General features: G+C 39.1%; 1 protein-coding gene across 3 annotated transcripts in view; it reads left to right on the forward strand.

The window, feature by feature from the left end:
• Positions 1–27,506, forward strand: part of TLN2 (talin 2) — a 206,444-nt gene that overhangs the window by 162,253 nt on the left and 16,685 nt on the right. For all 3 annotated transcript variants that reach the window (XM_052806996.1, XM_052806995.1, XM_052806997.1), the window contains exons 45-53: positions 2,302–2,448; positions 3,981–4,147; positions 5,581–5,764; positions 7,935–8,060; positions 9,617–9,733; positions 12,005–12,190; positions 17,486–17,593; positions 21,412–21,517; positions 24,732–24,856. In XM_052806996.1, the coding sequence (XP_052662956.1) occupies positions 2,302–2,448; positions 3,981–4,147; positions 5,581–5,764; positions 7,935–8,060; positions 9,617–9,733; positions 12,005–12,190; positions 17,486–17,593; positions 21,412–21,517; positions 24,732–24,856 (1,266 nt within the window). The remainder of the gene's footprint in view (positions 1–2,301; positions 2,449–3,980; positions 4,148–5,580; positions 5,765–7,934; positions 8,061–9,616; positions 9,734–12,004; positions 12,191–17,485; positions 17,594–21,411; positions 21,518–24,731; positions 24,857–27,506) is intronic.

Here is a 27,506-nt window from a genome sequence, read left to right on the forward strand (position 1 = left end):
TTTGCTTTGTTAGCCACTTTTGCATGCAAGCACTGTCTATACTATCTGTGCTGTCTGATAGGCAAACAGATGTGCTACCTCTGGCCCACTCACACGTGAAACGTGGGACAGGACAGCACATCTGTTCCCAGAAGAATTTCATTTAGCCTACTATCGCTTGATTGAAACAGTGACGTGAACAAGTCAATATTATAGGCGTACTTGGGCTATACAGATGTGTCTCTCTTACGATCTACTTCTATTTTTGCTAAAAGCAGACTTAAGACACAAACTATATGCAGCCATACAAAAACTCTACTTAGAGTTTGTTTTCATTGGATGGAAAGGAACCGATGAGCATAGTGAAATTGTGTGTCTTTTCAAAATGCCGTGAAATCTTAGAATATCAACAGTTATTTTCGTGTTTGTGTCGTAAGTACTGTTTCCTTCTTACGGTTTGTGGAGAGATATCTATTTTTGTCTTTGATATCGACCTTTCCCTCCTCCAAATATAGTCTCTATTCAGTGTGCCTTCACAGGTTGGGGCAGAGCTGCACATAATACTACAGAGTACGTATTTACTGATAACACACCTCAGTTTTACCACTGTTCACGTGCACGGGTATATAACAATAGGAATTAGGATTTACTACAAAATGTTTTAGTGAATGTTCAGAACTTCAAACCAGCTTCGCTTCTGTTTCTTTTCAGCCGTCCCATTGCTCTTGATACATGTGAATTGTCTACAGAACAAGTTCTCTCCTAGGAGTGCTATGAATTGGCAGATTTTTAACAGCACTCAGGGACTATGCAAAAGACATAACATTTTACTTCATAAGTGTGGCTTTTTATGCTACAAGCTTTGTTTTAAGAATTATCCAATGAAAGAACAGAAACCTTTTGTCAAAACCTCAGTCCAGCTTCAGAAAAAAAACAGCTTGTGATAATAGTGGACAATTTCATAGGCTGGGACAGAACCTCCTATATTTCTTGGGGCTTTTGCTTACAGACAACTTAGAAATACAAAGAAAACTCTTAATTATTTACTATACAGCTTTCCTTTGATCTTATACATTTTGATGAATTACAATTATATATATGCTTTCCTATCTTGTTTGTAAGCGATTTCAAGTATAACTTCCTGTCCTGAAAATGAGATGCAGGCAACCAGTAGGAGCACAAGTATCTTTTGCTGACGGGACGTCTTTCATACCTCAGAGTTGGAATACGATGCAGTAGAAGCGGGTTCCCCATGCAGTCTTACACGCCTCATGCTAACAGAGGACTATGGACTATTTGCCTCAGTTGCATTAACCTGTTACAGTAGTTGCTGCATATTCTCTGAGCACAATTACAGAAATCCTTTCACTTCTCTCTTCTCATTGTGCTTCTGGTTATGGAGCACAGACAATCTTTGTTGAGATGGGGTAAGGGGGTATCTCGCTATCATCAGATGTATCAGATTATCTAGATAAAAGACCTTTAAAGAGTTTTTTACTTTGTAATTGCTTTCCACAGCTGATAGACTACTTGAGTGTTTCACGCTCAGTAGTTACATGAAAAACAACGGCTTGCATTCAGCTTGATATTGTTAAATTGAATTACCATTTCTGCATGTTACTTTCTGCCTGAAGTTGAAATAATTCCATTTGTGATTCTAATGGCTGTGATTCCTGCTTACTTATTAATCCAAATATACACCTCTACGCCTCAGTACATGCAGGTCTAAACAGAGATTGCGCAGCTTATGCTGTAGGATTATTAATAAATCAGAAGCGTTGAGGGCAAGATTTTCCACGTTTCAGTGCTCCGCATGTACATGGTCAGTTCTGGACAGTTGAGACTCTATGCAAGATTCAAAAATAAACTATCAGAGTCACATACTTTTTGACCCAGTTTCAGCAGTGTAGAGTAAATATGTACTTTTTACTTATCGTACATACCTTGAATACAGCTCATGCTGACGGTGCAGTTCTGGGAGATGAAGTAGTGTTTTTCAAATGTGGTGAAGTTGTGTGTGCTTGAATTATGTACACTTGACTTGGGTACATGCCTTATGCCTTCTCTTTCCTGGGGTCCAGTTCACTAGTGCGCCTGTTTCATCAGTAAGCCTTTCATAGGGTTGTGCTACATGAGTAGATGGTATTACTTCTGTCCTTTTTTTCTGATCTCTGAAGAGTGTAGCGATGAGCGGAATATTGGTAATAAAGATTCACCAGACTGACCATGTTTCCATTTGTGTTGACACAATGTACCAGCATGACATTTATTTATTCACTTTGCTCTTGCTTCCTTTTTCCCTGTACTTCCTTTACCATCTAGATAGGGTTCCAGATCAGGACTCGGGTGCAAGAACTTGGCCATGGCTGTATCTTTCTTGTACAAAAAGCTGGAGCTCTCCAGATTTGCCCTACAGACAGCTACACCAAAAGGGAGTTGATAGAATGTGCTCGTGCTGTCACGGAAAAGGTAAGACATCACTCTGTGTTGCCCCACGGTGTTTGTCTGCCGAGCTTCTTCAGGGAGTAAACCAGTCAAATTGTTTGGGATCAGAAATTTTTTATTTTTTTTTTTATATTTCCCATTATAGTACAATATTGGCTGAATTACACTAAGTTCTTACTTTTCTTTCAAGTATTCAGTGCAGTTCATGTGCTAAAGTAGCCCATGATTAGCCCTTGCTCATGTCTTGTAATAAAACTTCAGCCTCATACCAGAGGAAGACTGGTCCAAAACTAATCCCTAAGACATGAGATGGCACTTGTGCCTTATGAGGCTCTCCCTTGCAAATACTAAGTCCATGTGGATGGCCACAGTTACTGAGATGAGGTTGGTCAATGACACATGATTTCATATAGCGACGTCCTTCCCTTTTAAGACTGGACCAGGCTAATGCACTTAGAACTGCATCTTCAAACTGTCTGGGGCTTCTTGGTCTTCAGAAACATCCACTTCAAACAGCTGGCCTGCGTAGCTCAGCTTTGCTGAACTTTTTTAACAGCCTTTCTCTCCTTTTGTTGGGCGCAAACATTGAGTCAGATGTCAGTTACTTTTAGATTTCACCAAGCATCACTTGTTCAGCCTGTGTTAGTGTGCTCTCAGCTGTAAAAATTTTCCACTGTGTCGTGCCCCAGGAGTATCAGCAATTCCAAATTTAGGTAGGGGTAGACGGTATCTTGTAAGAAAAATTAAATCTGATAAGGAGAGTAATAATGAATCACAAGGACAACCTGTTAGGGGACAACTTTGAATCTGAACAGAACCTCAGGAAGAACTCTACTGTTAGAAGTCAGTCCCCCATACATATCCCCAGATGTGGATCCTTCCTTGCAAAAGCAGAATTTAGGACTGTATGATGGCATGAGAACAGCATCCCAGCTGTGGAGCTTTGTAAGTACAATGTTAATTGGATTAAATGGAGATCTGTAGATTTTTTTTTTTAGTGATCAAAAATGTTGCTAGTTATAAAGCCATATATTATCTTTCTATAATTTTCTATAAATATAACAGTATTTAGCATCTGGATTCACAGAGTCTATACTTCCTGTTTCTCTGATGTTAAAGTTTATATCGGTGTACTCTACATGACTCCTGAGGTGCTTGAGGCCGGTGTTTATCTGCACGTGTTGGGGAAAAAGCAGTAGCTCTTGGTTCTGACATTTATCCTGGTGGAAGTTCACTATATTACCCCTGACTGTATTTCAAGGAAGTTTTAAGTGATGTGCTTCATCCTATGATGAACAGATTGCTTCATTCTGTCTGAGAAGTGGACTTCTTAGCCTAAGTCCCCTTTAATTTGAGGCAATCTTTAGTCATCACAATGACTACTGCACAAAGAGAGCAAATAAGGGAAAGGGGAAGGAGAGCTTTATTAAAGTTTGCAAAATGACACTGCAGAATGAATTTTCATTGTTGATTCCAGTCATGTTAAAGAGGTCCCTTAATGACCCATAATGAGGCTTTCTTTTGATGACCGCCTTGTTGCTTTATGTTGTTTCCAGGTCTCCTTAGTTTTATCTGCCCTTCAAGCAGGAAACAAAGGCACGCAAGCCTGTATTACTGCAGCTAGTGCCGTGTCTGGAATAATTGCAGATCTAGACACCACTATCATGTTTGCTACTGCTGGAACACTTAATGCTGAGAACAACGAATCCTTTGCAGACCACAGGTCAGTGTAACTGAAAAAGATGGAGGAGCGCATGCACAGGGGAACAGTGGAACTGGCAGAAGCGACTGGCATGTGGAGATAAATTTTTACCTTTCTAGATTCCCATGAATGAAATTGAATCAGGTAGTGAAGTGAGAAGAGAAATAGGACAATTGGGATATTGATAGCAGACAGGAAACTTCACTTTGGTTATTTCTGTGAGGAAAGAATTTTAAAAAGTGGAATAACATCTGCCAAGAGCACTTCCAACAGAAGACCGCAACTGTAGCACTATTTTGGCTTTTTCTGTTTTTATTCAAGCTGTCTTATTGCATAGACTACCGTGTGCTGTTACTCCAGTAGTGAAAATTAGCTGTCTGTGACATTAAAGAGGAATCTTCTATATGCTTTTTTTCTAACAGCTGTTCTTGACTGTCTGGCTGTTTGTCTTGCTAAATCATGCTTATGGTTAATGCTGTTGTGGACAGCAGTGATGGAAACAGCACAGTTATGCCATGCATTTTCCCCTTTGGCAGCAATAAGCCCGTTTTCCGTTCAAGTAGCATCTGCCACAAAATAATTCCACAGCATTTTTCATCACATTAAGAGATGTGCAGCATCTGACTGTTACTTCCTTTGCAGTAAAACCCAGGGCTTCACAGCCAAGACACTGACTTACTGCTTTGCAGCCTAGTTGGCCTACGCAACAATTGCGTGGCCCGCATTTATTTCCCACCTTGTCAGTTGCTCAAGAAAGAGGAAAGATGCAATGGTGTGTAAGTTGCTGCCATTCTGCAGACTGGAAGTCAGGGATTTTCATACAGGTGTCATTAATGTAAAATGTTAGCCTAGAAATTAATATGGTACTAGTTCTCAGTTAACTTGACTCATTTGTGAAATGCATACTCAAAATGATTTCTCCTTTTACCCAAATTTTGCTTTGGATTTGTTGTCCTGACATGCCAAAACATGTATGGGGGGGGGGGGAACACTGACTAGGTGACATTCTCTGTTCCTTTTGCCATTCTTGCTACTGCCTTCCTCACAAATAATTATTTTAATTTCCTTACAATATGCTGATTAAGATGGAGGTTTGACAGCTGTTACTTTCCTCATAGCATGGCCAGATTTTGTTTCGGTGTTAAAATGCAATGCTCTCTTCTGCTACTGGCCTACCTCATTTCTTTCCAAGTTGGGGTCATTTTAATGAACTGCCTTGTATCTAGCCCAAAATATAATGCTGCTGTTATAATAGTCACCTTGTCTTCCCTCCCCCCACCCCACCCCCCTACTTTGTAACCTGGTCTGTTTTAATATTATCATGAGTGGTTACTGGCATGATGACTTACATCAGCTCTTTTATGTAGCTGTTAGTCACCATAACATTGAAAAACACGTTTTTTTCCTCTTCTCCTTTTCCACTTCCTTCCCTACTTCCCCTTTTTTTGCTACAGAGAAAATATCCTGAAAACAGCAAAAGCTTTAGTTGAAGATACAAAATTGTTGGTTTCTGGTGCTGCCTCAAGTCAGGACAAACTGGCCCAAGCAGCTCAGTCATCAGCTAACACCATCACTCAACTTGCTGAGGTAGTAAAATTGGGAGCGGCTAGCTTGGGATCCGATGATCCTGAAACGCAGGTGAGATGTTTTAAGATTTTTCTGATACTCTTAAAGAGACCAGAGACAGTTTTCAATTGGTAAGACTTTGTGGGACTTCTGCTTTTAAGCAACACAATAGTGTTCATCTCTTGTGGGACTTTTCTGGGTTTACTCCGGCATCACTCCTTTTTTAGAACACAGTCAAGAGGTTAAAGCATTGAGTGGAACTAGACAGGCCTTTGTATAACATTTTATGCTCTTATTTCATGGGTATGTTTGAGCAGGGATGCTTTTGGTAAAGTATTTGTCTCATTTTTACTAAGTTGAGATTGGACCCCTGACTCATCCCATTTTTGTTCTAAAGAGCTTGCATGACTTTAAAGCTACTTACCCAGCTTACAACTGGGTGTGCACTACATGTTACTTGTGTAGGCTAACAAGCTCTTGCCATTCTCTAGCTAGATCTCAGTTGGTTTTCATTTAAGTCACTAACTTCAGCCTTCAGTGTAGATTATCGCAAACATTTCTTCAGTTGTTTGTTTGGATCTTTGTGAAATGGAGGTTGGCAAATATATTGCAGATGTGCCTGTGGTGGTACCAAATTAGTTTGAAAAAGCCTGCTTGTTTGCAGAATGCTTCAAAAGGGATGTGTTATCTGTTTTGCTTGACCTGTATGATGGACTAAACTTCCGAGATGTTCCTCTCTAGGAAAATACTGCTGGAAGTGCTTTTTTTTTTTTCCCTCCCCCCTCTTCTTCCCCCTTCCCCCCCTTTTCCCCCTTTTTCTTTACTCTCTCTCACACACGCCTCTCTCTCTATCTCTCTCTCCCCCCCATGGTCCCCCCACTCTCTTTTTTTTTTTCTTTAACAGCAGGATTTCCATAAACTAGCAACATTTGCAAAACGTTTATCACATGTTGTTTTTCTCTATATGTAAAAAGCCAAGAATACGGTACTTAGAATAAAAGTTATTGTGCACAAGTAATTATTTGGAGCAATTTTATATTGCCAGTTTGAAATTGTAGATGCATCGTGTCCTAAATGGAGCATTTCTGATAGCTTTAGCACACAATACTGTCACAACATTTTTCCATAGCAGCAACACTTAATTTACCTGGTGTGATAGAGTTTCAGATGTCTTACACTGCAAGTTGCCACACAACGTAGGCAGTTGGACAACAGAGAATCCCATTAGTCTGTCCTATGTCTTGGGTTCTTTTGTTATTTCCATGGTCAAAGAGCTTCTGAGCTACCAAAAGGTAAATAAACTTTTCAGGAATAGCAAAGACTTCACTTCAATGTAAATTACAGTGAACTGCAAACACGAAGGAATGAGGCTGTTTTCTTAATATTTATAATGCTACAGAAATGCAGTTATTGAGAGGAGATTGTTCCACATCTTTTTTTTTTCTTTTCCCCTGAGCTTTCTCATTTTTCATGCATCTTTCAACATTTTCTTTAAAATGAACTCTTCTGAATTCCAGCAAAATACTTAAAACATCTGATTTTCTACTAGTGCAAAGGGCAAAGGAGAAGGATTTGGAGGAGAGAATTATTCCAATAATACCCTAAAATAATTAATAAGCCTGTCGTAGTGTCTGTATTTTGTCTAGGACTTCTGTCTTTGAGGTTGGGTTTAGGAGACAATATCTCCAGATTTGACTTTTCCTGACTTCAAGCCAACGAAGTTATTCAGCATTTAATTCTGTATAGCTTCTTCCAGAGGTTCAACTTCCTTTTCCCTGAAAGAATGTCTCCCTCTAACACCTAGCCATAGCAAGTACATTTGATCTTTCAGTAGGTCATTTCAGAATTGGTACATAACTGTACCATTAGACTGTAAGCTTATGATCAATCTGTTTCCTTGCTCTTGTCCTGCTTCCACCCAAAGGGTGAAGAACATGGAGAAAAGTAAACCTCCCCTTAGGGAAGCTCAGAGGAAGGAAATCCTACCTGCAGTCAGCATTTCAATTTCTTCACAGGAAATAGTCGCTTTTATAGATTCTGACCAGTTATATGAAATACTGTAGCTATCAACACAGCTTTTTCTCTTCCAGAACATTGTGTGTTTTACTGGGGTAGAGGGAGGGTGGTACTATTTGTAGTACCAGTAGTAGATTTTTTTTTTTTAGCTATGTTCTAAAAATTACGCCCTCATCCAGGCTACTGTTTCTTGCCTGAGGCTTACAGCTATTTCTCATTCCTATAGGTTGTCCTGATCAATGCTATCAAGGATGTTGCAAAGGCCCTTTCTGATCTCATTGGTGCTACCAAAGGAGCTGCCAGCAAACCAGCAGATGATCCATCCATGTACCAGCTGAAAGGTGCTGCCAAGGTAAAACCTTATTCTTACATTTTATTTGAAAGTATCTGTGCAATCACGCTTGATAGACATGTGAAGCTTGGTTTTCAGCAATTTCTGATTGCCTGAAATCTCATCTCTTCCTTTGTTTCATTATCATCCTGGGATGATACAGAAAAACAAGAGGACACTATCGAGTTTCCATGAAGCTATCAGTTTTTGTAGGCTGTCAGGTGACTTTTGTGTTTTTATGAAAGAACTGTAATCTTTCTGAAGAGAAACGTCTGTCTTTTGCAAGCCTGTATCGGAGGGTAGGTTCTCCTTTAAGAATGCTACAGAGTAAAGTTTATCCAGTGTAAAATGGTACCTAAATATTTACATTCTAAACAATGACATGCTCAGGATAAGCATGTGGCCTCCTTATTTAGCCCTTGCATCTTGGGAAAGGGGGGGAGAAGGGGAGGAAGGGAAGGGAAAAAAAATCCTTCAATAACTCTACAGTAGGATATTGTGCATTTCTGATCCCTCCCTCCTAGATCTTTCCAGGAAGTACATAGGTACCAAAGCTCAAAACTCACACAGATTACACTATACCTGTGATATCTTTGTGCTCTATTTTCCCTGCACCTGAGATGTATTATGACATTTGCCTCTCAAAGACCTTGTGGCTTTGTGTCTACAAAATATTTCCAGATGTGGAGATTTAGGTGGTATTACTTCTGCTTCCACATTATGAGAGTGTCATGGTAGCTTCTTGCTTGGCTGGAAGCTCTTCTCACTCTCATGTCTGTTGCTTACCTGTAAGACCTGTGCTTCTCTTCCTTTCAGAGCACATGATAACAGTATACTGTTGAGGCGCTACTAGAAAATGACCCATCTAGTCAAGAAAAGTGGCTTCTTGGCTATTCCTGCTGTGAAGAGCTCACTGTGTTTTAAGTCATAATTGTCAAGAAGCTGGCCTTTCTGTCTCTATTTTTTTCATTGTAGTTGTCATTTGTATCTCAACAGACTGGGGTATAGGAAAGGGGTAGTTATTACACTGACAATTAGGTTATTCTGCGTCAGCACTATTGGGTTTGTAACAGGAACAGTAACACTGATTCTATATCTGCATTTGGGCTTGAGGCTGGTGTTTGGCTGCTTGCTTACCTGGGGTTTTATCTGATTGCGGAGAATGCATTGGTTAAATTTCAAAAAGAAATACAATACCTCAATTCACATCTCTTCCAACTTGCAGTGTAACGTGCTGGAAGAAAAGACACTAACATAATCTGTGTAAGAGACCTCACCTAGAAATGTTGTGAATTTTCCATTTTTTTGTACAATTTTTGCCAGAACGCTCACACTTAAGATAATATCACTGTGCAGTTAGTTGTGCAACATTTCTGCAGCTTACAGGGAGCTTTCAGAAACTGGTTAACAGGACAGCTGGTATTTAGTCTCGTAACAAGACAGTTCATGAAGCTTCTTAGGCTCTATTAGAAGTAGTAATGCTCCCTAGCTTAATTTGCCTTGCTGCATACCCTGCTGTCTCTGAAAAATGGGAGGAAGGAATCACGTATTTTTGTCTTCACCTCTCTCTTCTTCAGGTGATGGTAACAAATGTCACATCACTTTTGAAGACTGTTAAAGCAGTAGAAGATGAAGCTACTCGAGGGACAAGAGCTCTTGAGGCCACAATTGAATACATCAAACAGGAACTCACGGTACAGAACAAAATAGCCATACGTGGCAGTTTTCTGAAAGTATGCTCTTGCACTCAAACCAGCCTGCCCAGGCACTCCTCCTCAAGCTATGCTTTGCTGCCTTGCAGTGCATTGGGTGCAATTTGGTTCTCCACCTGTTGCAAATCATCTCTGAAAGTACAATTACAATGCCACTTCAGCCTATGTACTTTCAGATGTTACCAGTCTCCACTTTGAGATTTGAGATGCTACCATCATGTACAAATCTGGAAGCAACTGCTGCTTTGTTCTTTAGACGTTAAGCTTTCACTACAGATATTCTTTTGAGTCCAATGCTGTTCACTTTTTTTGATCCTGGCTTTGGTAATGTCTCCTCAGCATCATAGCCATATTGCACCTGCAGTTTAATCTTGTTTCTATTTTTCCTTTATTATGAAATGATACTACCAGTGATACATAGTCTGCTCTCTGATATTCTATCTGAGCAGGAATTAAAAATAGTATGGAATTCTCTCCCAAATTAGGTGTTAGACCACGACAATTGTTTTCCTTCCTCTTTAAGATATAAAAGCATAGCCTCCAGCTGCAGATTTCAGTTATTTTTTTTTACTAGTACGCTACTCAGTGACATAAATTAATACCTCCATATTTGTGAAGAAGCCTGATTTTTGTCCTTTCTTTACTTACAGGCCATTTTTATAAAAAACCTATAGACATACTCTTCAGCAGAAAATGTTTTGTTGTAGAGTCTGTGGATTAACAATTCTTATGCTGTAACTGCACTGGCACAGTGCTCTTGCCTTGTCAAGTGCTCTCCATAAAACATCTATTTTTCATTGTGTGAGCAATGCTGTTGTAATGAAGAAATAACTCTTGTTTATTTTAAATTCTTTTTTTTTTTTTTTTTTTAAATCTGTATATAGTTGTTGGGAATTCATACAGTGTCTGCAGTGGTAAAAACTGCTTCAGTACCTGATCAGGAAAGTTCTGTACAATATCTAGTGCACGTTACTGTTGTGTATCCTCATGAAGACCTGACTAAGTTATATTCCTTCCCATAACTCTGATCTAAAACATGTCCAGATCTGTCATTGAAGGATTGTGCATTATCACATCTGCTTTCTCAGTCTGGTTGGTATCTCTTTGAAATGTTCCTCCTCTTCCTTTTCCTTTTGTCAACATTGCTAAGGAATGGGTCTGTGGTTGTGGTGGCCTCATCTCTTTAATGAGGAGAAAAGTGGAGTACTAGGAGAGAGTTGAGAGAGGAACTGAGGATGGGACGTATGTGCTCAAGAAAAAGCATCAAGATTGACTTGGAACTCCAGGGACTGAATCTAAGCCATGTTGAGGGATGTCCTTCACATACTTAACTAGACTTTATTTTTTAACATCCCTTTCATTTCTGGAGAGAGAAAGTGAAAAACTGATGAACTGGGAGCATGGGATAGGCCAGGCTCACTTTTGTCCAGACATTTGCGTTCTGTAACTACTAGCCTGCTTAGGTTGCACTGTGTGTATTCAAGAAATCTCTCCCGATTAATTGTGCACTCTGAATTGCCCCTGCACAGTAAAAGACTGGCAAGCAAATACAGGCTAAAGCTTGGGAAAAGGAAATACAGGATAAAAGTAAGGTTACCCAGCTCTTGTTACGTACATCTTATCACAGTTCATGTATTCCAGTATTCATGAGAGTAGTGTGTACTGTCCAATAATTTGAACTATTTTCACACAATTCAACCAGCAAAATTATATCTTTAGGTTCCCAAGGGAGACTAAGTATAGCATAAGAGACAATGCTCCACCTCTGCTTTTTTAAGAGCTATTTGAATATTTTAGTGATGTTCTCACGCTGTCCTGCACTGTGCTATCAACAAGGGCTCGGTAGGGCCCAGCCTCTGCAGCGGAAGGATCTCCTCATGTGAGTAGACCAGTCTAAGCAGCAGTCAGATGAAAAAAGAATATAATTAAAGGAATAGTAATTCATTTGATCCTGTAACACTCTGAACAGCTGTCCATTAACAAACTGTCATCCAGGTAGTTAAATGGCAGGCAAGATGAATGGGTTAATGTTTTTTTGTATGCTTCCCTCAGCTTATTGTTTCTTTCTGCTGTCTGTAGGTGAGCAGGCTTATCAGGACCAGGCTCATGACAAGCAAGAATGATACTCAAGTACTCGGAATATGTTTCTCATTTCCTGCTGTTCAAAGGCTGCTTCCAGTTGCTGTCTCTTTCTCATGGTTGTTCTGCTTTGACTTGAATGGTATTAGGCTTTCCTTCTGCTTTCACTTTTAGGTGTTTCAGTCAAGCGAGGTTCCAGAAAAGACATCATCACCTGAAGAATCAATCCGGATGACGAAAGGAATCACCATGGCAACTGCCAAAGCTGTTGCAGCTGGGAACTCATGCAGACAGGAGGATGTGATTGCTACAGCAAATCTGAGCCGCAAAGCAGTAGCTGACATGCTAACAGCTTGTAAGGTAAAGATTCACTTCCTTGCCTAAGACTGATTTTTTTTTTTTTTTTTTTTTTTGGTGTGTGTGTGTTCCTCTAAATCCCTTGAATGCTATAGTTTCTGTTCAGTTTCTTTGTATTAATGCTCTACTTTTCAGATGAGAAAGTTAATGGCTGTGATAATTTTAAGGGAACATCTCAGAAAGGATTTTCTGTGCTATGCACAAAAAAAGAAGCAGCACTAATATTGACTATTTTCTTTTTGTGAAAATGAGAAGTTTTATTTGACCAGAAATTTCCAGTTTTCAGTTTCCTATTAAACTGCAAGACAAACAATCTGTGCAAGTAGTAGAATATATGAATAATCCTATGGTCACAAATATGATTTCAGTATTTCTAGGAAGAGTGAAAGGAATGGTGAAAGGAATCACTCGGGTCTATTTTTAGTAGTCCTTTCCACCCCTAACCAAATCTGTTGGTTTGCTCAATTTCTTCTGCGCTTTTCAAAAATGTGTTTTGCCTTTGCACTAAAAATATTGGTACCCTGTTTTCTACAGTTGCTTGCGCTAGACAACTTTCAAAAACTGACCTGCAAAACTGGGGGGAAAGTATCTGTCATATAAATAAATGGCTATTAAGCCATTTGGCATTGTTCTGGTGATAAAAAAGATTTAGGCATAAATTAAAAAAAAAGGCATTATAAAGATCTCATTCCTTTTGGTCTTCAGTAGTAACACAAAGTGCCTTTGCCTGTAAATTATATTTATTTACTTTTGCCTTTACATATATGGAAGATGACAGTAAAATAACAGTGCTCTCTGTGAGGTGTCTGATTTTCAGTATTTGGTCAAATCCTAACTGCCTACATCAGTCCCAGATTAATTTTAGCCTAATACTGCCCAGGTAGAAGGGTTAATTTTGTTTTTAAAATAATCCTCATACAAAAGTGCAAGTTCTAATATAACATAGAACTGGATTTATACAAAACCATTGAATGAAACTTTTTATTTTGACTTAGTTTTCTGATGGGCTTTTCAGTGTCTGACAGTTCTTGAGCACTTCGCATGCTTCAAATTTTGATTCTGTCTTCTCCACTTCATAAACCCAGAAGGTCAACAAAGCAAAGCAGCTCTAATTTGCATGGAAAAATTAAACAGCTGTGCTCCTTACATGGGAACTACTGTAGCCTAATATGTCTTAGGTATAAGCCAGTTAATTGAAACTTCTAAGGGAGTGCAACATTCTGACAAATCAATTCAGGCACGAATTCAGATGCTGAGGTGCACTAAACATCCTTTGTCATTTGGAATTAGCTAGTGCAGATACATTTTTGTTTCGATCTCTCCAAACAGGCAGCAAATTCTCAGGAACGGAATCCTGTTTCCAAAAATGTTATAAACATACTCACATACACAATATACAGCCCAATACATAATTTTGAACATTTAATTATGAACATTCATCTTTTTATATTTGCTCCCAGTTAATTTAATGGTTTAGGAGTTCATGCATTGCAAGCGGCCGACAGGATGAAACTTCCTGCAAACTGAACAATGGAGGTCTGGGATGCTGGAAAAGCATTCATGATCTCCCAGGGAATTACTTTCACAAAGCAAGCAATCTACAGAAGGAAAATGGCTGGGAATCATTTTACTTACCTGTAATGGTACACTGACAAGGAGTAAGATCTAGTTTTATCTTATCTACCTTTCCTAAAATCAAGAGCGGTTGTTGACCAAACTGGAATAAAAGCCTCCAGGTATGCTATGTCATTTACCAAATCTTTTAAATACACAGTTTGTACCAGACTTTATTTAGAAAATCCTGTTTCTACAAATTTTGCTCAGAGACTTAGAAATCTTATGCCATTAATTTCTACAAATTGATTATTGTACATAGCATTTCCATGATAAGCCCTATCCCTTGAGTTTTATGGGTACGATCCAGCAGTCTTAGCCTCACTATGCTGTAAAAGCTGTGCAATGCCTTGCAACTTGGTTTTTGTGACATTTGACAAATACTGGAGGGGTTTCCAGTGTGATTAAGCTAGTCTGTACAGTAAGCACTGACAAATAATCAGATTTTGATGTCCTTTGGGCTAAGACAAAAGTGCATGTATATGAGCTATGATAGAATTGCATACAATATAGCTCAGATTTCCCTGGTGCCGGGAATTTAAGTTCTATTTCATTGCCAGCTGCCTAAGGGAAGTAGTATGAGGGATTTGACTTATTAGGAGTTATATATATGCTTATGCTTGTTCTGCTGTACGTGAATTTACAGTGCTCATTACTAATTCTATACTCTATAAGTAGATGCCATTTCAAAAGACAATGAGGTTGACTACTGCGGGATATAATGAACAAAGACAACTTATTAAAATCAGTGGAAACACTGTAATTACATTTACTGAAGGTTGGAGCAGGCCCTAAGATAATAACAATTTCTGTCTTTATTACCTATTTGTATAAAATAATGACTATGCAGTAAGTAACCTGTGCATAATACCACTATTTTTAATGATTGCTGTTGAAAAGTAAACAGGTGCGAAAGGTCCATCAAAAGCATAGAAAATAATTGAAACGAGTAATGACTTAGATCGTTACATAGCCAGTAGGTTGATGGAAATGATTATTCACCTTTTCTCAGCACTCGTGAGACTGCATCTAGAATACTGTGTCCAATTTTGGGCTCCCCAAAAGGGGTACTGATGAAACTGGAGCGAGCTCAGCAGACCCCGCCCAGACGGTTGGGGCTGGAGCCACAGGCCCTGTGAGGAGACGCTGAAGAACTGCCTCTTCAGCCTGGAGAAGAGATGACTTTGAGGGGACCTCACAGCAGCCCTCTAAAACCTACCGGGAGATTGCTGAGAGGAGACAGTCTTTGGCTATTTACCTGAGGTGCACAGCAGGAGAACAAAACACAATGGTCCAAAAATAAATCATAGGAACTTCCAATTATTCCACTGTGGGGATAATTAAGCATTGGGACAGGGGCCTAAAGAGGATATGAAATCTCTGTCTTTGGAAGTTTTCAAAGACCTAAGTGATCTGCTCTGAATTTAATGTTGACCTAGCCTTAGGCAGGAGGTTGGACTATGTGAATTCTCCTGGTTCCTTCAAACAGCACTGACTTTTTGATACTGACTATCTTAGTACATTTTAGTTCCACAAGTTATTCATCAGTGCTGACAGGCTAGAAGTTGTAGTACTAGAGTCAAGTAGTTCTTGCTGCTTTACTGTCTTGAAAGCACATGAAGAGAAAAGGAGGTCTGATAGTGAAAGGAAGCCTCAGCATGAGGAAATAAATGTGTGTTCTAGTTCTTCAGACACGTTTCAGTTTGAGATGCTTTGGTAGGCTTTCTGTGCAAGTCTGGAAAACTAAACATTTCTGTTGTGAGTTCTAACTGGTGTAGTGAGATGTCTGTTGGGATGACTCTGGGCTACAAAAATGTCTTCGTAAAATGACTTTATCACCTCTTCAGTCTGCTGTGAAGTATATGGTTTAAGACTCACTGAACCTTAGAAATGCTCCCAAAATATTCTGATATCAGTCTTGGCTATGTATGCAAGCATAAGAAGAAGTTTATATTTCTCTCCTACAGATGTTTGTTCTAACTGCATGTGTAACAATAATATTTAAGTGCAGAAGAGGCATATTAGGGTACTTATAATGTATTCATATGAAACACGGGGGGATCCTTCTGCCTTATTTGAAAATGAAAAATAAGCTGTTCTGGATTTTGGGGGCTCGTTTGAAGTATGCTGAAGATGGGGAAAGTCCTATCCTGCTTCCTGCCACCTCCTTTCCCTTCAGATGATTTGTTGACAAGATGAAGAGATGGAGGTGGCTGATGAGAGCCGTTTTCGTGCTCTGCTGACCTTGAACTTCCCGGCAGAGGGAGCCCACAGACCAGCTCCAGGCCCAGCTGACAACAGCGCTTGCTCGGGATGTTGAGGGTTGCAGGAAGGGCTCGAAATAAGTGAGCAGTGAGATAATCCCCCGTCCCAGTGGAAGATACGAGGCTGCAGGGGTGGAAGGAGTTGTTCTGTAAGAGGAAATGCTAATTTTTAAGATTTTTAGAAAGTTTCACTTGTCAACAGCTAGCACTTCTGTTCAATAAAAAAGTTCCCTAGAAGTTTATTTTAGAAAATACAAAGCTTGAAGAGGCTGCAGTTTTCACTTTTGATTAAAAATAAAATGGTTGAATTAGTCAGGCTTATGTCAGATGTCAGACATTGTACTTAGTGGAAATCCTTAAGAAGTCAAAGAACTGACTCTGCTGCTGCTTCTCTGTATTTAAACAGATGGTTCCAGCACTGCCTATTGCTGTGTTAAATCCCTATGTCAAGCTAAAGCCATTAATAAGCTTTTACTTACAATGTGTTACCAGATAACAAAAAAGCAGCTAACACTTTTTTTGGGTGGGTGGGTTGGTTGGTTGGGTTGGGGTTTGTTTGGGGTTTGTGTCTCGTGTAAAATAATGATATCTCAGCACTTCCATAGCACTTTTCATCTGCCATTTGTGAAGCTTTTTATAAGGAACAAACTATTATCTTTATCTTGTGGAATGGAGAAGGAGAAGTGAGACACCCACATTTGACCCACACACTGGGCTGGTGGTTGACCTCTGACTGGCCCAAAGTCTTCTGGGGCCAGTCCAGTGCTTTGGTTTCTAAACCAGATGGCCATTTCTGCTTTAAATTCCTTGATGGCAGGCTGTACAGGCTTACAATAAAAAAATGGTTTTAGCATATTTCTAACCTGTAAGATGTAAACGGCCATTTGTGGGCAGCAAAATGGCACTTACAACTTTTAGTTTTGTTGGTATTAGTAAAAAAGAAGAGCCACAATAGCATAACCTTTGCACTGTAGAACAGTATATACGCAATCCAAGAGCCCGTTCCAGTCCCAAGATGTTTTCTAAGTGATATATTTTCATTTGAAGAAATCATATATCCTCCTGTATTTTCAGATGGTTCTTCAAGGGTTTCTCTACTTGTTCTCAACTGGCAGAAAGAAGTAGTACTACTGCTGACAATACCTAAGGAAGGACACTAAGAAAGACTGCAGATGCACACCCAGACAGGAGGATGTGCTGAGAAAAGGAAAAGTGTTCCCAGTGCCATTCTCAGAATGGGAGCTCTGCTGCTCTTTGAGCGCAGTTTGCTTACACCTTTACAACAGAAACGGCTGGCCCTCAAGCTCAAATGTCATTTGCATGTTATGAAAAAACTCTTCCCTTCTCTTTCCCCTATCTTCTCTGTGCCGACCTCCTCTTGGAGCACTTTTGGGGTACTAATGTTGTTTTGCCTCCTCAGCAAGCATCATATCACCCAGATGTGAGTGAAGAAGTTCGAGAGAGAGCCCTGCGCTTTGGAACAGAATGTACCCTGGGATACTTGGAACTCCTGGAACATGTTCTTCTGGTAAGGAGTCATGTGCATGCACATACTGGATCCCTTCCAAGGAGAATAATTTCTCTGACCTCTTTCTATAGCGGCTGCTAGTGACACGTTTTTATCAGTTTGTCACAAGATTATGAACAGTTTTGTTATTCAGGAAAAGCAAGCTGAAGTGAACTCAGTACTTCAGCTCAAACTGCAGGATGGAAGGAAGACTGGAAGTACTTAAATGGGACTGAATTCTGGGTCGGATCTGGAGGCACTATGGGTCCTGACCTAAAAATGGTCCCCAACAAAGAAATGAAAATAAGACACTTAAGTAATCTTTTAAGCCCACTATAAGCATTAGACATATTAGGCACACTCCTGTCCCCCAGACCAAAGAGGTTACATAATCTTTATGAAAGCCCTTTTACATGCCTTTGGCAGTCCTGATTCCAGGAAAATAAGAGGCACCTACTCAATGCCATCCCAAAACCCCAAGCCAGCACTGCCTCACAAAGAGCTCTCCAACTCATGCTAGACATGACACCTCCGTAGCTCTGCATAAAACTTCTCCACTGAAATCCAAACTCATGAATGCTGCTGTCCATTGGCTTTTCTTGACCATACATAATTATCACATAATATAGTGTTCTGCTGTTGCTATTACATTTGTAGGAAGTAATAATGTGTGTTTGAACTAACATTTGTGAGATATTGAAGTTCCTGGAGGTGACTTAAGTCAGCAATCATCTTCATGGATGCCCAGAGATTTCTTTTAAGTGGCTTTAAGCTGACATATTGAAGTCTCTGAAACTGTAATTTGCAGCCGCTAACTGTAGATTAGTAAATCCAAGTCAGTTTTACTGCTGAGAATACAGCATGTCTAATAATTCACATCAACTTGTTGAAATATACATAACATAGAAGTAAACTCACAGTTATGCTTGCCACTAGCAGGGAAAATAGTTCAAGAAAGATTGAACTTGTTAATGTAATTCCTACAGCTGCATAGCAGTAAGTAATTTAGTATTAGATGTGTGATCCATTTTTAGTTCAGAAGTACTTTGGGGAATTTTTCAGATTTGGTCTCCTGAACTCATAGTACTTGTTTCAAACAAGAACAGACCAAAGACTTGAGTCAATTTTTGCTCATTTTATTTTTCTGTCTCTGCTTAAGTAGACAGGCTTAAGGTAACAAAGGCCTTATCCTCTAATAAAGCGGAACAAGCCTTTCTTACCTTAAGCTGCTTTACTTTCAGGGCCCTAAAGCCATGAGAAAATTCCACACCCCGCCCCGCCCCGCCCCTGCCCCGCAATGTTTGCTGCCTTAGAAAACTGACTCTGTGATTACAACCACAATAGAAGAGCATAATGCTTGCATGGAAAAAAAGTTGTATGGAATGGTAACTTCATCCTGACTCTTTGCTGAAGTCTGTCTAGCACTAGACAGGTACACACATAATACAGACATGCTGTGCTTCATAAATGTAAACTGGATCTGGAAAGTAGATTACAAAAAATCACTTTCAGAGGAACATTGAACCAAGTAAATGACAGACTTTTTGCTCTACGGACTTTTGCCTTCTTTCCCCTCAGTTTTATCTCTTGGGAGTTGTGGCAGAGACACAGTCTAGATGTAATCCAAGAGATTTGTTTGCTTGTTCTGTGGTTACCTGAGCTGTTCTCCTGCCATACACAATCTTGCTAACTTAACATCCTAGCTCAGATTTGTTTTGCTTGGATAAAAGAAAAAAATAGCAAGATGGTTTCAGTGTCAGACAGTCCTGGTGCTTCCTGATCCCTGTTACTCTGGTAGTTTAGTACCCCTAGGTCTACAGTCTCATTTAATTTATAACCTCCCGAAACACAGATCATCTCAGATTAAAAATCTCTAATTGGTCCACGTGGCACCTTGTGATAGAATTGTTAATAAATTCAGTCACACCCTTGGTAGTCAGGCTAGGGATGATTGCATGGGTGTCTCAACACAGGGATGCCAAGGAAAACTATTCAGCAACCTTATTTCTTTGAAGATGATACTTTTTAGGTGCAAGAGTTGTCAGATGCAGTATCTAAGATTTCTTAAGCCAGTGTATTGACTTGTGCAGAGGTTGCATTGGGCAAATAGCACAAAACTGACTTGATTGCTCAAAGGAATATCCCTCTAATCACCTACCTAGGGGTAGGGTGTGGGAACACACTAATTAAAGCTGATGGGCATGCACAAATGTGTATAAAACAACTTGTAAATTATATTCTTAGCAAGGTTAAAGACTGACCTGCCCTCCTACATATTCATATGCTCCATCTTGGTCAGTTTTGATGCATGCTGAGTTGAGGGGAAGTCTGAAGCTTTTGTTGTTCTCATGCCATGCCTGTACATGACTCTGCAGGGGATGAGAATCTGCTGTGAGTTCTAAATTGGCTTTAAAACAATGCAGTTTGTAAACCATCTAGTTTTAAAATTTGTATCCATTTGTTCAATTCCAACATTGTCACCACTATCATAGGTGGCACTAGTGTCACAGTTGCTGGAGCAGAAAATGTTCTTTGCTATAGTCCTGACCACATTTGTGTATTTTTGGACATTTTTGCTTGTGTGGGAAGATAACCCCTGAGATGCTCAATGCTCAACTCCTGCCATACTAAGGGATTACGCAGTGTATAAACCTTGGTTATAACTGTGTTGTTACATTTTGTTAGCATTGCAGATTGTTCAGCTATTGAGGATTCATGTACTTCTGTTTACTATGGAAACTAGTTGACTAAAGATCATCCTTAGGAAGCAGACCAGTCCACCCATACATTGACACAGCAGTTCCAGAGAGACAGAATTTCTCATGTGGCAGAGTTCTCACCAGACAAAGTTAAGAAAACAGTTCAGTTTAGTTTATTCTGTGAAAGTAAGGGCATTTGACTGCAAAATGGGAAATACTTAGAAAAGATAAAATGTATTTTCAATGCACATCTAGTTTTCAGAGCTGCTTTGCAGAGGAGTTTTTTAAAACCTTAAGAAAATGCACACCTGAATATGACTTTTGAGACTCAACCTCTTGTTTTGCTTTTAAATCTCTCTCTATATATCTGTCACTGTCCTCTCAGAAGTGGTTTTTGAGTATACACAAATTTCTAGAACTTAATTGTTTTTTTCCTTACAATATGGTAATTAAAAATGCAAATGTAGTTCCTGTTCAGGGGAAGAATTCAACTTCACTGTCTGAATAACTGACTGTTTTCCATTTGAAGAAGCACAGTTTAATACTTGATGCAAATTCGGTTCAGAGGTGTCTGTCTTTCCCTTCTATTTAAGGGTCTTGCCCAGGGTTGGCATTTCCATTGCGTTCACCCTTGCTGATTTTTTCCAGAACAGGTAACTAGCGCTAGCTTGCAGAACTCTGTAATTCTATTTCTTAGAAATAGTGACCAACCAGTTTGTTAATACTAGAAAATCAGCTCTTCTCTAGCAGTTTAGAAAGACTAAGCCTGATGCGTAAGTGTAATGACTATAATATCTGAGAATGGAGTGCTAAAGCTGCATATTCCTTCCACATACTTACATATGCACCTCTCTTTTGGAGAATTCTGTCCTAGTTTTAGTGCTGAGAACTTCCAGACAATGTTGTCAGTTCCTGTAGAAATGCAAGGCAGTGTCACTTTCCTACTATGCATCAGACATTGCAATGTAAGCCTTTGCTCCTAGTGATTCATTGACAATTGCATTTCTTTCACTGGACTCACGTTTTTTCTCAGCCAATTGCTGTATAAAATAAATCTTTCACTAGTGTGCCTTGGGAATGTTCCAGCATTCTCTGGAATCCTTTCTAATATGCATTGTTACATGTTATCTTTTTCTCTAGATCCTTCAAAAACCAACTCCAGAACTAAAGCATCAGTTGGCTTCTTTCTCCAAACGGGTCGCTGGTGCTGTTACAGAGCTCATCCAGTCAGCAGAAGCAATGAAGGGTGAGTTGAGCAGCCTGGCTACCAGCACGGTGGGCCTTTTACTCCAGAGATGATGATCTGTTATTTTTGTAGTTTAAAACAAACCCCCAAACTAATAAAAACCCTTTCAGTATGTTCTAGGTGTCTTGGTACCACCTACTTCCATTCTTTTAATTTCTCTGCTGGTATTCACTTGTATGCAGAGTATTGGAAAACATATGTATTTGACCCTCCCCCACTTCATGTGATCAGTCATAAGTCATCTGTAAATCATGTGGCCTTTGAAGATGGAACCATCAAGCACAGCACTCGAGCCACAGGAACAGAAAACAAAATACAGTATCACTCCTCTTGAACTGGTGGCTGAATTGTAATTGGATGGCTGGTTCCTTTCCTTACACTCATGTTTGTTCAGTCAAAATAAGTCCTTTGCTTTTCAGTGATAGTTGCTTTCCAACTTCAAATAAAATGGGATACCATCATCTTACCGAATTAATACTCAGCCTCTAAAAATAATGTCAATTTTAGGTCTCTAGTGCTTGCAGTTCTCTGTCCGGGTCCTGCCCTGACGAAGTATGTTAATGAAACAATGAGACTTCAGAAAATTGTGGTCTGGATGATTTTCTGAACTCTTAGAATTTAACAACTTGTGGACAAATACAAATTCAGCACTCAAATAAGCAACAAATTCCATTGCTTAGCAGAAGTTCACTGTTCTTATAACAGATGAGTGATATTTTTCTCAGATACTGGTTTCCTTAGTAAAATTTTATCCAGTGATGTATGCAAACTCGTAGGACAACAGTTCTAACATTTTAAATTAGATGAGTTCATAGTAAGGGTGGTGTTATTAAATATTAGACCACTACCGCTGAAGCACATCTACCAAATTTACTGGGAACTTTAGTCTAAAGAAATCTTCACAGCTATCAGAAAGGCATATGAGCATTCTAATTTCATAGGTAATAGAATGCTACAGTAAAATATGTTGAATAAAGCATTGTAATCCCTTTATTTTTAATTCTGCCCCCTCCAACAAAGGCTTCTAGTAAATTCATATTTGTTCAATCATTTGTTCCTAATCTAGGCCAGAGAATATTATACTCATTTTTCTGATATTCTGTGTAATATACACTGCAGGTTTTCCTTGGTTATTTCCTGCTTTTGTCAATACACATTCCTTGGAAAAGAATCCTGACTAAACACTTTTTGTGTATGGGAATCCCTTATTAATTTCTTATGGGTTTTTTTCCCTCTACATTGTAACCTAATTGCTCTGTTTCATATAACAGTGATCTCCATTATGCTTTTTTCCTGTTCAGGTAAACTTATTGAATTCTTCAGCCTTTTCTGCACTTTCCTATGTTTCAAAATTTCTGTTTTCCTTTGCTAACAAGCCAAGCCAATATCAGAATTCTCTATTTACTAAATGCTTTTTAAAAAACTTTCTATTGTCCTCATCTTTGGAGACATTTATTCATTTCCAGCAGTTTTTGCATTTTAATTCGTATTCATTAAAATAAAAATTAACTTTGTATTTCTTTTTTTCACTTACTGCCTGTAGGGGATTTTTTTTTTATTATTCACTTTAGAAGCTTTTTTGTGGAAAGTAAAATGTTTTTTAACCATTCCCGATTTTCATTCCTAGATACATGATAAAATTCTGTCTTCTAACCAATTTAAAATGTAAATGTTTTCACCTTTGTGAAATGCCTTTTTTTGAAGAGGAGCTGCTACATTTTACAAGTTTGCTTTTGACAGTGTTTATACATGCTGCCTGTATCAAAAATATTTTTTTCCCTGCTTATCTGTCAATATTAGGGTTTCGTATAGAATTCCTTCATCTTGTACACCATTTGAGCTGAGAAATTGTCTTTGGTAATGTTTTGATATTTGGTATAAAATACATATGTACGTGCTTGATAGGGATTAGCAGCATGACATGTAGCTCACTAGGATTACAGTATTTACATGTACTTCAGCTTTCTCCCAGCACATCATAAATAGGTGCCCTTCATTTGGCATTCTCCTGTGATTTGGTCATCCGTAGTGGAAACTACCTCATTCTTTAGCCGGTGTAATGTTGATCCATAAGCATTCAAGGCTATTTCCTTTGACGTTTGATGATTCAGACATGGGTTATGCTATTCTTGATGCAGAGTGCCAGTATCCTTCTCCCCAGTCGCTCTTCCTTAATAACAATTAATGTTTCAGTTGATATTTTAATATTAGGTTCACCCACACTTTCTGATCCAGTTTCAATAAGTTTAACAGGGCCTTAAGAGATTTTTTTTTTCTTTGGTTTTTTTTCATTCTAGCTTAGTCTTCCTTTGCCTGGTATACACTGCTTCCCATCCTTTTCTGTTTCTATCTGTGATGCCACTTCCTCCCCTTGCCCTTAGCAGTTATGAACTTAGAAGTTTTCTGTCTAGTTTCCTTTTCTCTCTCCATCTGATTTTCCTTTTGGCTGTTTCATTGCTTCCCTCAATCCAGAACATGGATGCTTTCTGAATCTTGTCATCCAGAGAAAATGTTATGAAATTGAAAATAACAATGCACTGAGAACTTCAAAAAATCTGAGATCACCTCCAGCCAAGTATTCGTTTTGTGGACCTACAGTATTTCTTTGAGCCAAGAGAAATGCCAAAAACTCAACCAAAAAAAAAAAAGTTGACCTTTGGATATGTTACAGAAACTGCTTTGGCCTTCTCTACATTGTTCTTAGAAACACATTGCCAAGAGCATGCTTTCTTCAGTCAACACTAGCTTCATCTCTAACCACTGCCAAAAAAAGAGACTCTGAAAAGTGTGCTGTGGATGATTATCTGTTGTCTATAACATGTCCTCTTTACCATTCTGTCAGATTTCTCAATGTACCTTACAACTTGGTCAAGTTAGAAACCATCTTAGAGCTCTGATAAACTAAAGTTGAGTGACAACTAGTTTTGTTCCCAGTATGGACAGTATCCCTTTTTGAAGCTGCTTTGCTTACACAGTTCTTAATTAAGTTACTTTCATAACAGAATAATCCTGCTAAATGCTTTTTTTCACTCTGACTTACATTTTGCTCTCAGTGGCATAAATGACAGTGGTTTTATGCCATTATGGTACTAAAATCAGCTTTCTACAATGTGCATTCTGTATTTGACGCTTGAAGTGTGATTGTAAATCACCCTGTTTGAATGGCAGCTCACAGTGGCTCTGAAGTTATTGTCTTCATCTCCATTAATTTCAGGGACAGAGTGGGTGGATCCAGAAGACCCAACAGTCATTGCGGAGACAGAGCTACTAGGGGCTGCAGCATCAATTGAGGCTGCAGCAAAGAAGTTAGAGCAGCTGAAACCAAGAGCCAAGCCAAAGGTGAGTGTCCATCCCCATTGTTTCTTTGAAGTTAATAAAGCAGAAGATGCATATAGCACATATACCGGTGTATACTTTGTTACTGTCCACAGTAATGGTATAAACAATCAAACCTTGCATCAGTCTCAGTGCCACGAGACACTGCACTGGATGGGACTTACCCCTGAAGGAAGAGGGTAAAAAGATGCTTTTCAGGGAGTGAGTCAAGCACCAGCCATGAGCAAGCAAAGGAAGAAAAGCCAAATGTTAGAGATGCTTTGAAGAGTTACAGTATCATTACTGTTGATTATTTACTTTTCTGTTTCCAAACACATTTTACTGATGTGAAAAGTCATTCTCACTTGCTTTCCTTTGAAGACCCTTTGTTCTCATCTGAATGTGTGTAGTATAGCAGGAGAAAGCAGCAGCAACAGAGAAGGGATTCAGCAGAATGCAAAAGACCTTCAGGATTTTCTAAGATTAAAAACATAGCATTTTATGCCATGCTGAAAGAGTAGCTGCTTCAGTATCAAATCAGATATGTGTTATGAGGATTTCTATTTAATTTTCCTGAAGGAAAATAAATTACAGTTCATCATGAAAGCAAGTAGTGTTGCATGTTGCCAGGTCATTTCAAATGTGTCTCTGAATATATTATATAAAATTAAGCCAGCTATTTTCATGCATGGTACAGAAGGAATCTATGAAACTGCTGTTACTTACGATTGTATGCATAGCTCACAAGACTGGATCACAGAGAGAATTGCTACCTTTTTCCTAGTGTGGAATAACAGGCAGGTTTTAGAAGTAGTTACCACATTTCCTAGAATTCCATCTCTTTAAAATGAAAATCGTGCTTTGGCTGTGTAATTGACTTCAGGAAAGGACTATGTATCTATTTCCCTGTTTATGCTGCTTTGGCGGTGCAAAACTGTTTTCTAAGGAAGACTTCTCATTAGCTTTACTAAAAAGCAGGGCCTCAAATGTTGGATCATTGTTTTCAGTGCAGGGTGGTATTTTGTCATTCAGGAACATCAGATGAAATAGTTCTTGGTAGCTTCACTCTTTGAGGACTTCCCCCCTACCCCCTCAACCCGCACCCCCCTGCTTAGTGACGGGAATAAATTAGCTCATGAAAAAGAAATGCTCTTTGTCCTGCATTTTTTAACAAGTACATCCATTTTGTTTATAAAGAAAAATGGTCCTTTATAATGAGATTCTACAGAGCAGAGGACACAGGCTGAGTCTGAGGAGAGGAAGAGTCCTCCATCACCTTTTCTATACAATCACTGCACAATAGCATATGTGTGTTGCCTAGTAACCATGGAGCAGTTTCCTTCCAACATCTAAGCCACTCCAGGGTCATTGTAATTTCCCAGTGAATACCGATCTCACACCTGCTCCTCATTTAACATGTTAATTTGAGTATCCAGTCTGCCTGTGATTTATTGGTCTGTTTATTTGTTGTTTTCTGAAACTAAAATTCATATTCCAACTGTTTGTTTCATTTGGGATTTCAATAGCCTTTACATCGTTTTTTAGATGTTTAATCCCTTTCACAATATGGATTGTTAATACACATCAAAGATACTAGGAAGATCAGAGTGGCTCAAATACCACTTTTTCTGCTGAAGACTTGTAGCTTGTATCCTCCCAGAGTAGGATTTCCTGCTTTGAACGGGCTCTGTCTTTCTGATGCTCATCTTTGACTACATAGTGTTGTAGTGAGAATGCCTAGACTAGGTAAGGGGTTGCTACGATTGATTTTTCTTATGCTCAGTCTACAAAATGCAGGAATAGTAGCCATTTTCTACAACGGAACAGACCGCTGGTCCAGCTAGACCAACATCCTGCTTTGGTTAGCAGTAATCACCATCAAGTGAACTTGCAGAGAAGCCCTTAGCTGGTAATTTTAGAATAATCTGCGTGCAGGAAATCCATCATCTTCATCATTATTAATTGGTCGCTGATTCTCTATTTTTGGGTAAGCTTGTGTTATTGGGGCAGGGAGTGGGAGTCATTTGATGTAGGCTTGAAATTTTCATTTTTGTGTGTTCCAGTTTGTCTATTACCTCTAAAGAAAAAAAACAATAGTTGAAGGTAGGGTTTTTTTCTCATTTGTTCCACTACCTTCATTTTTTTTATACTTTTGGATTTTTTTAGTTGTTCTTTTCCTCATTTTCTCTTCATATTTTTGCACCTATCATACCCCTTTGATGTCTTAGGCTGAGACCAATAGCATGAGATGTCTTCATTTTCCACTACTGGGAATCATCTTATCCCAGAGAACAATCTCTAATAAGACACAGACCTGCTAACTGCTGCCTATGTTTTATTGTATGATGCATATGATGTTTGCTTTAAATCCTGGTCGTTTGGCTGCTGGTGAATGTGCTCCTAAAATGCTTAGTCCGCTAGTCCACTGCCCCATTGATACGTTGTTAATATCTGTCTTTCTTCTGAGCTTATATCTTGCAAGCACTTTGAGAACTCTCCTAAGTAGATGGTGTTACTCCTCCCCATAACACAAAACCTGTTCAGTATTCCCACTGCAGTGTTCAAGGTGGGGAATGATCTGTGAAGCAATGAGATCTTTATTGTTTATTAAGCAAGCTTTGGCTGTCATATTTCCTTTAAATACAATTACGTTTTTCCTGAGTGTGGACTTTTT

Source organism: Harpia harpyja, chromosome 14 (assembly GCF_026419915.1).
Source record: "Harpia harpyja isolate bHarHar1 chromosome 14, bHarHar1 primary haplotype, whole genome shotgun sequence".
NCBI lineage: Eukaryota > Metazoa > Chordata > Aves > Accipitriformes > Accipitridae > Harpia > Harpia harpyja.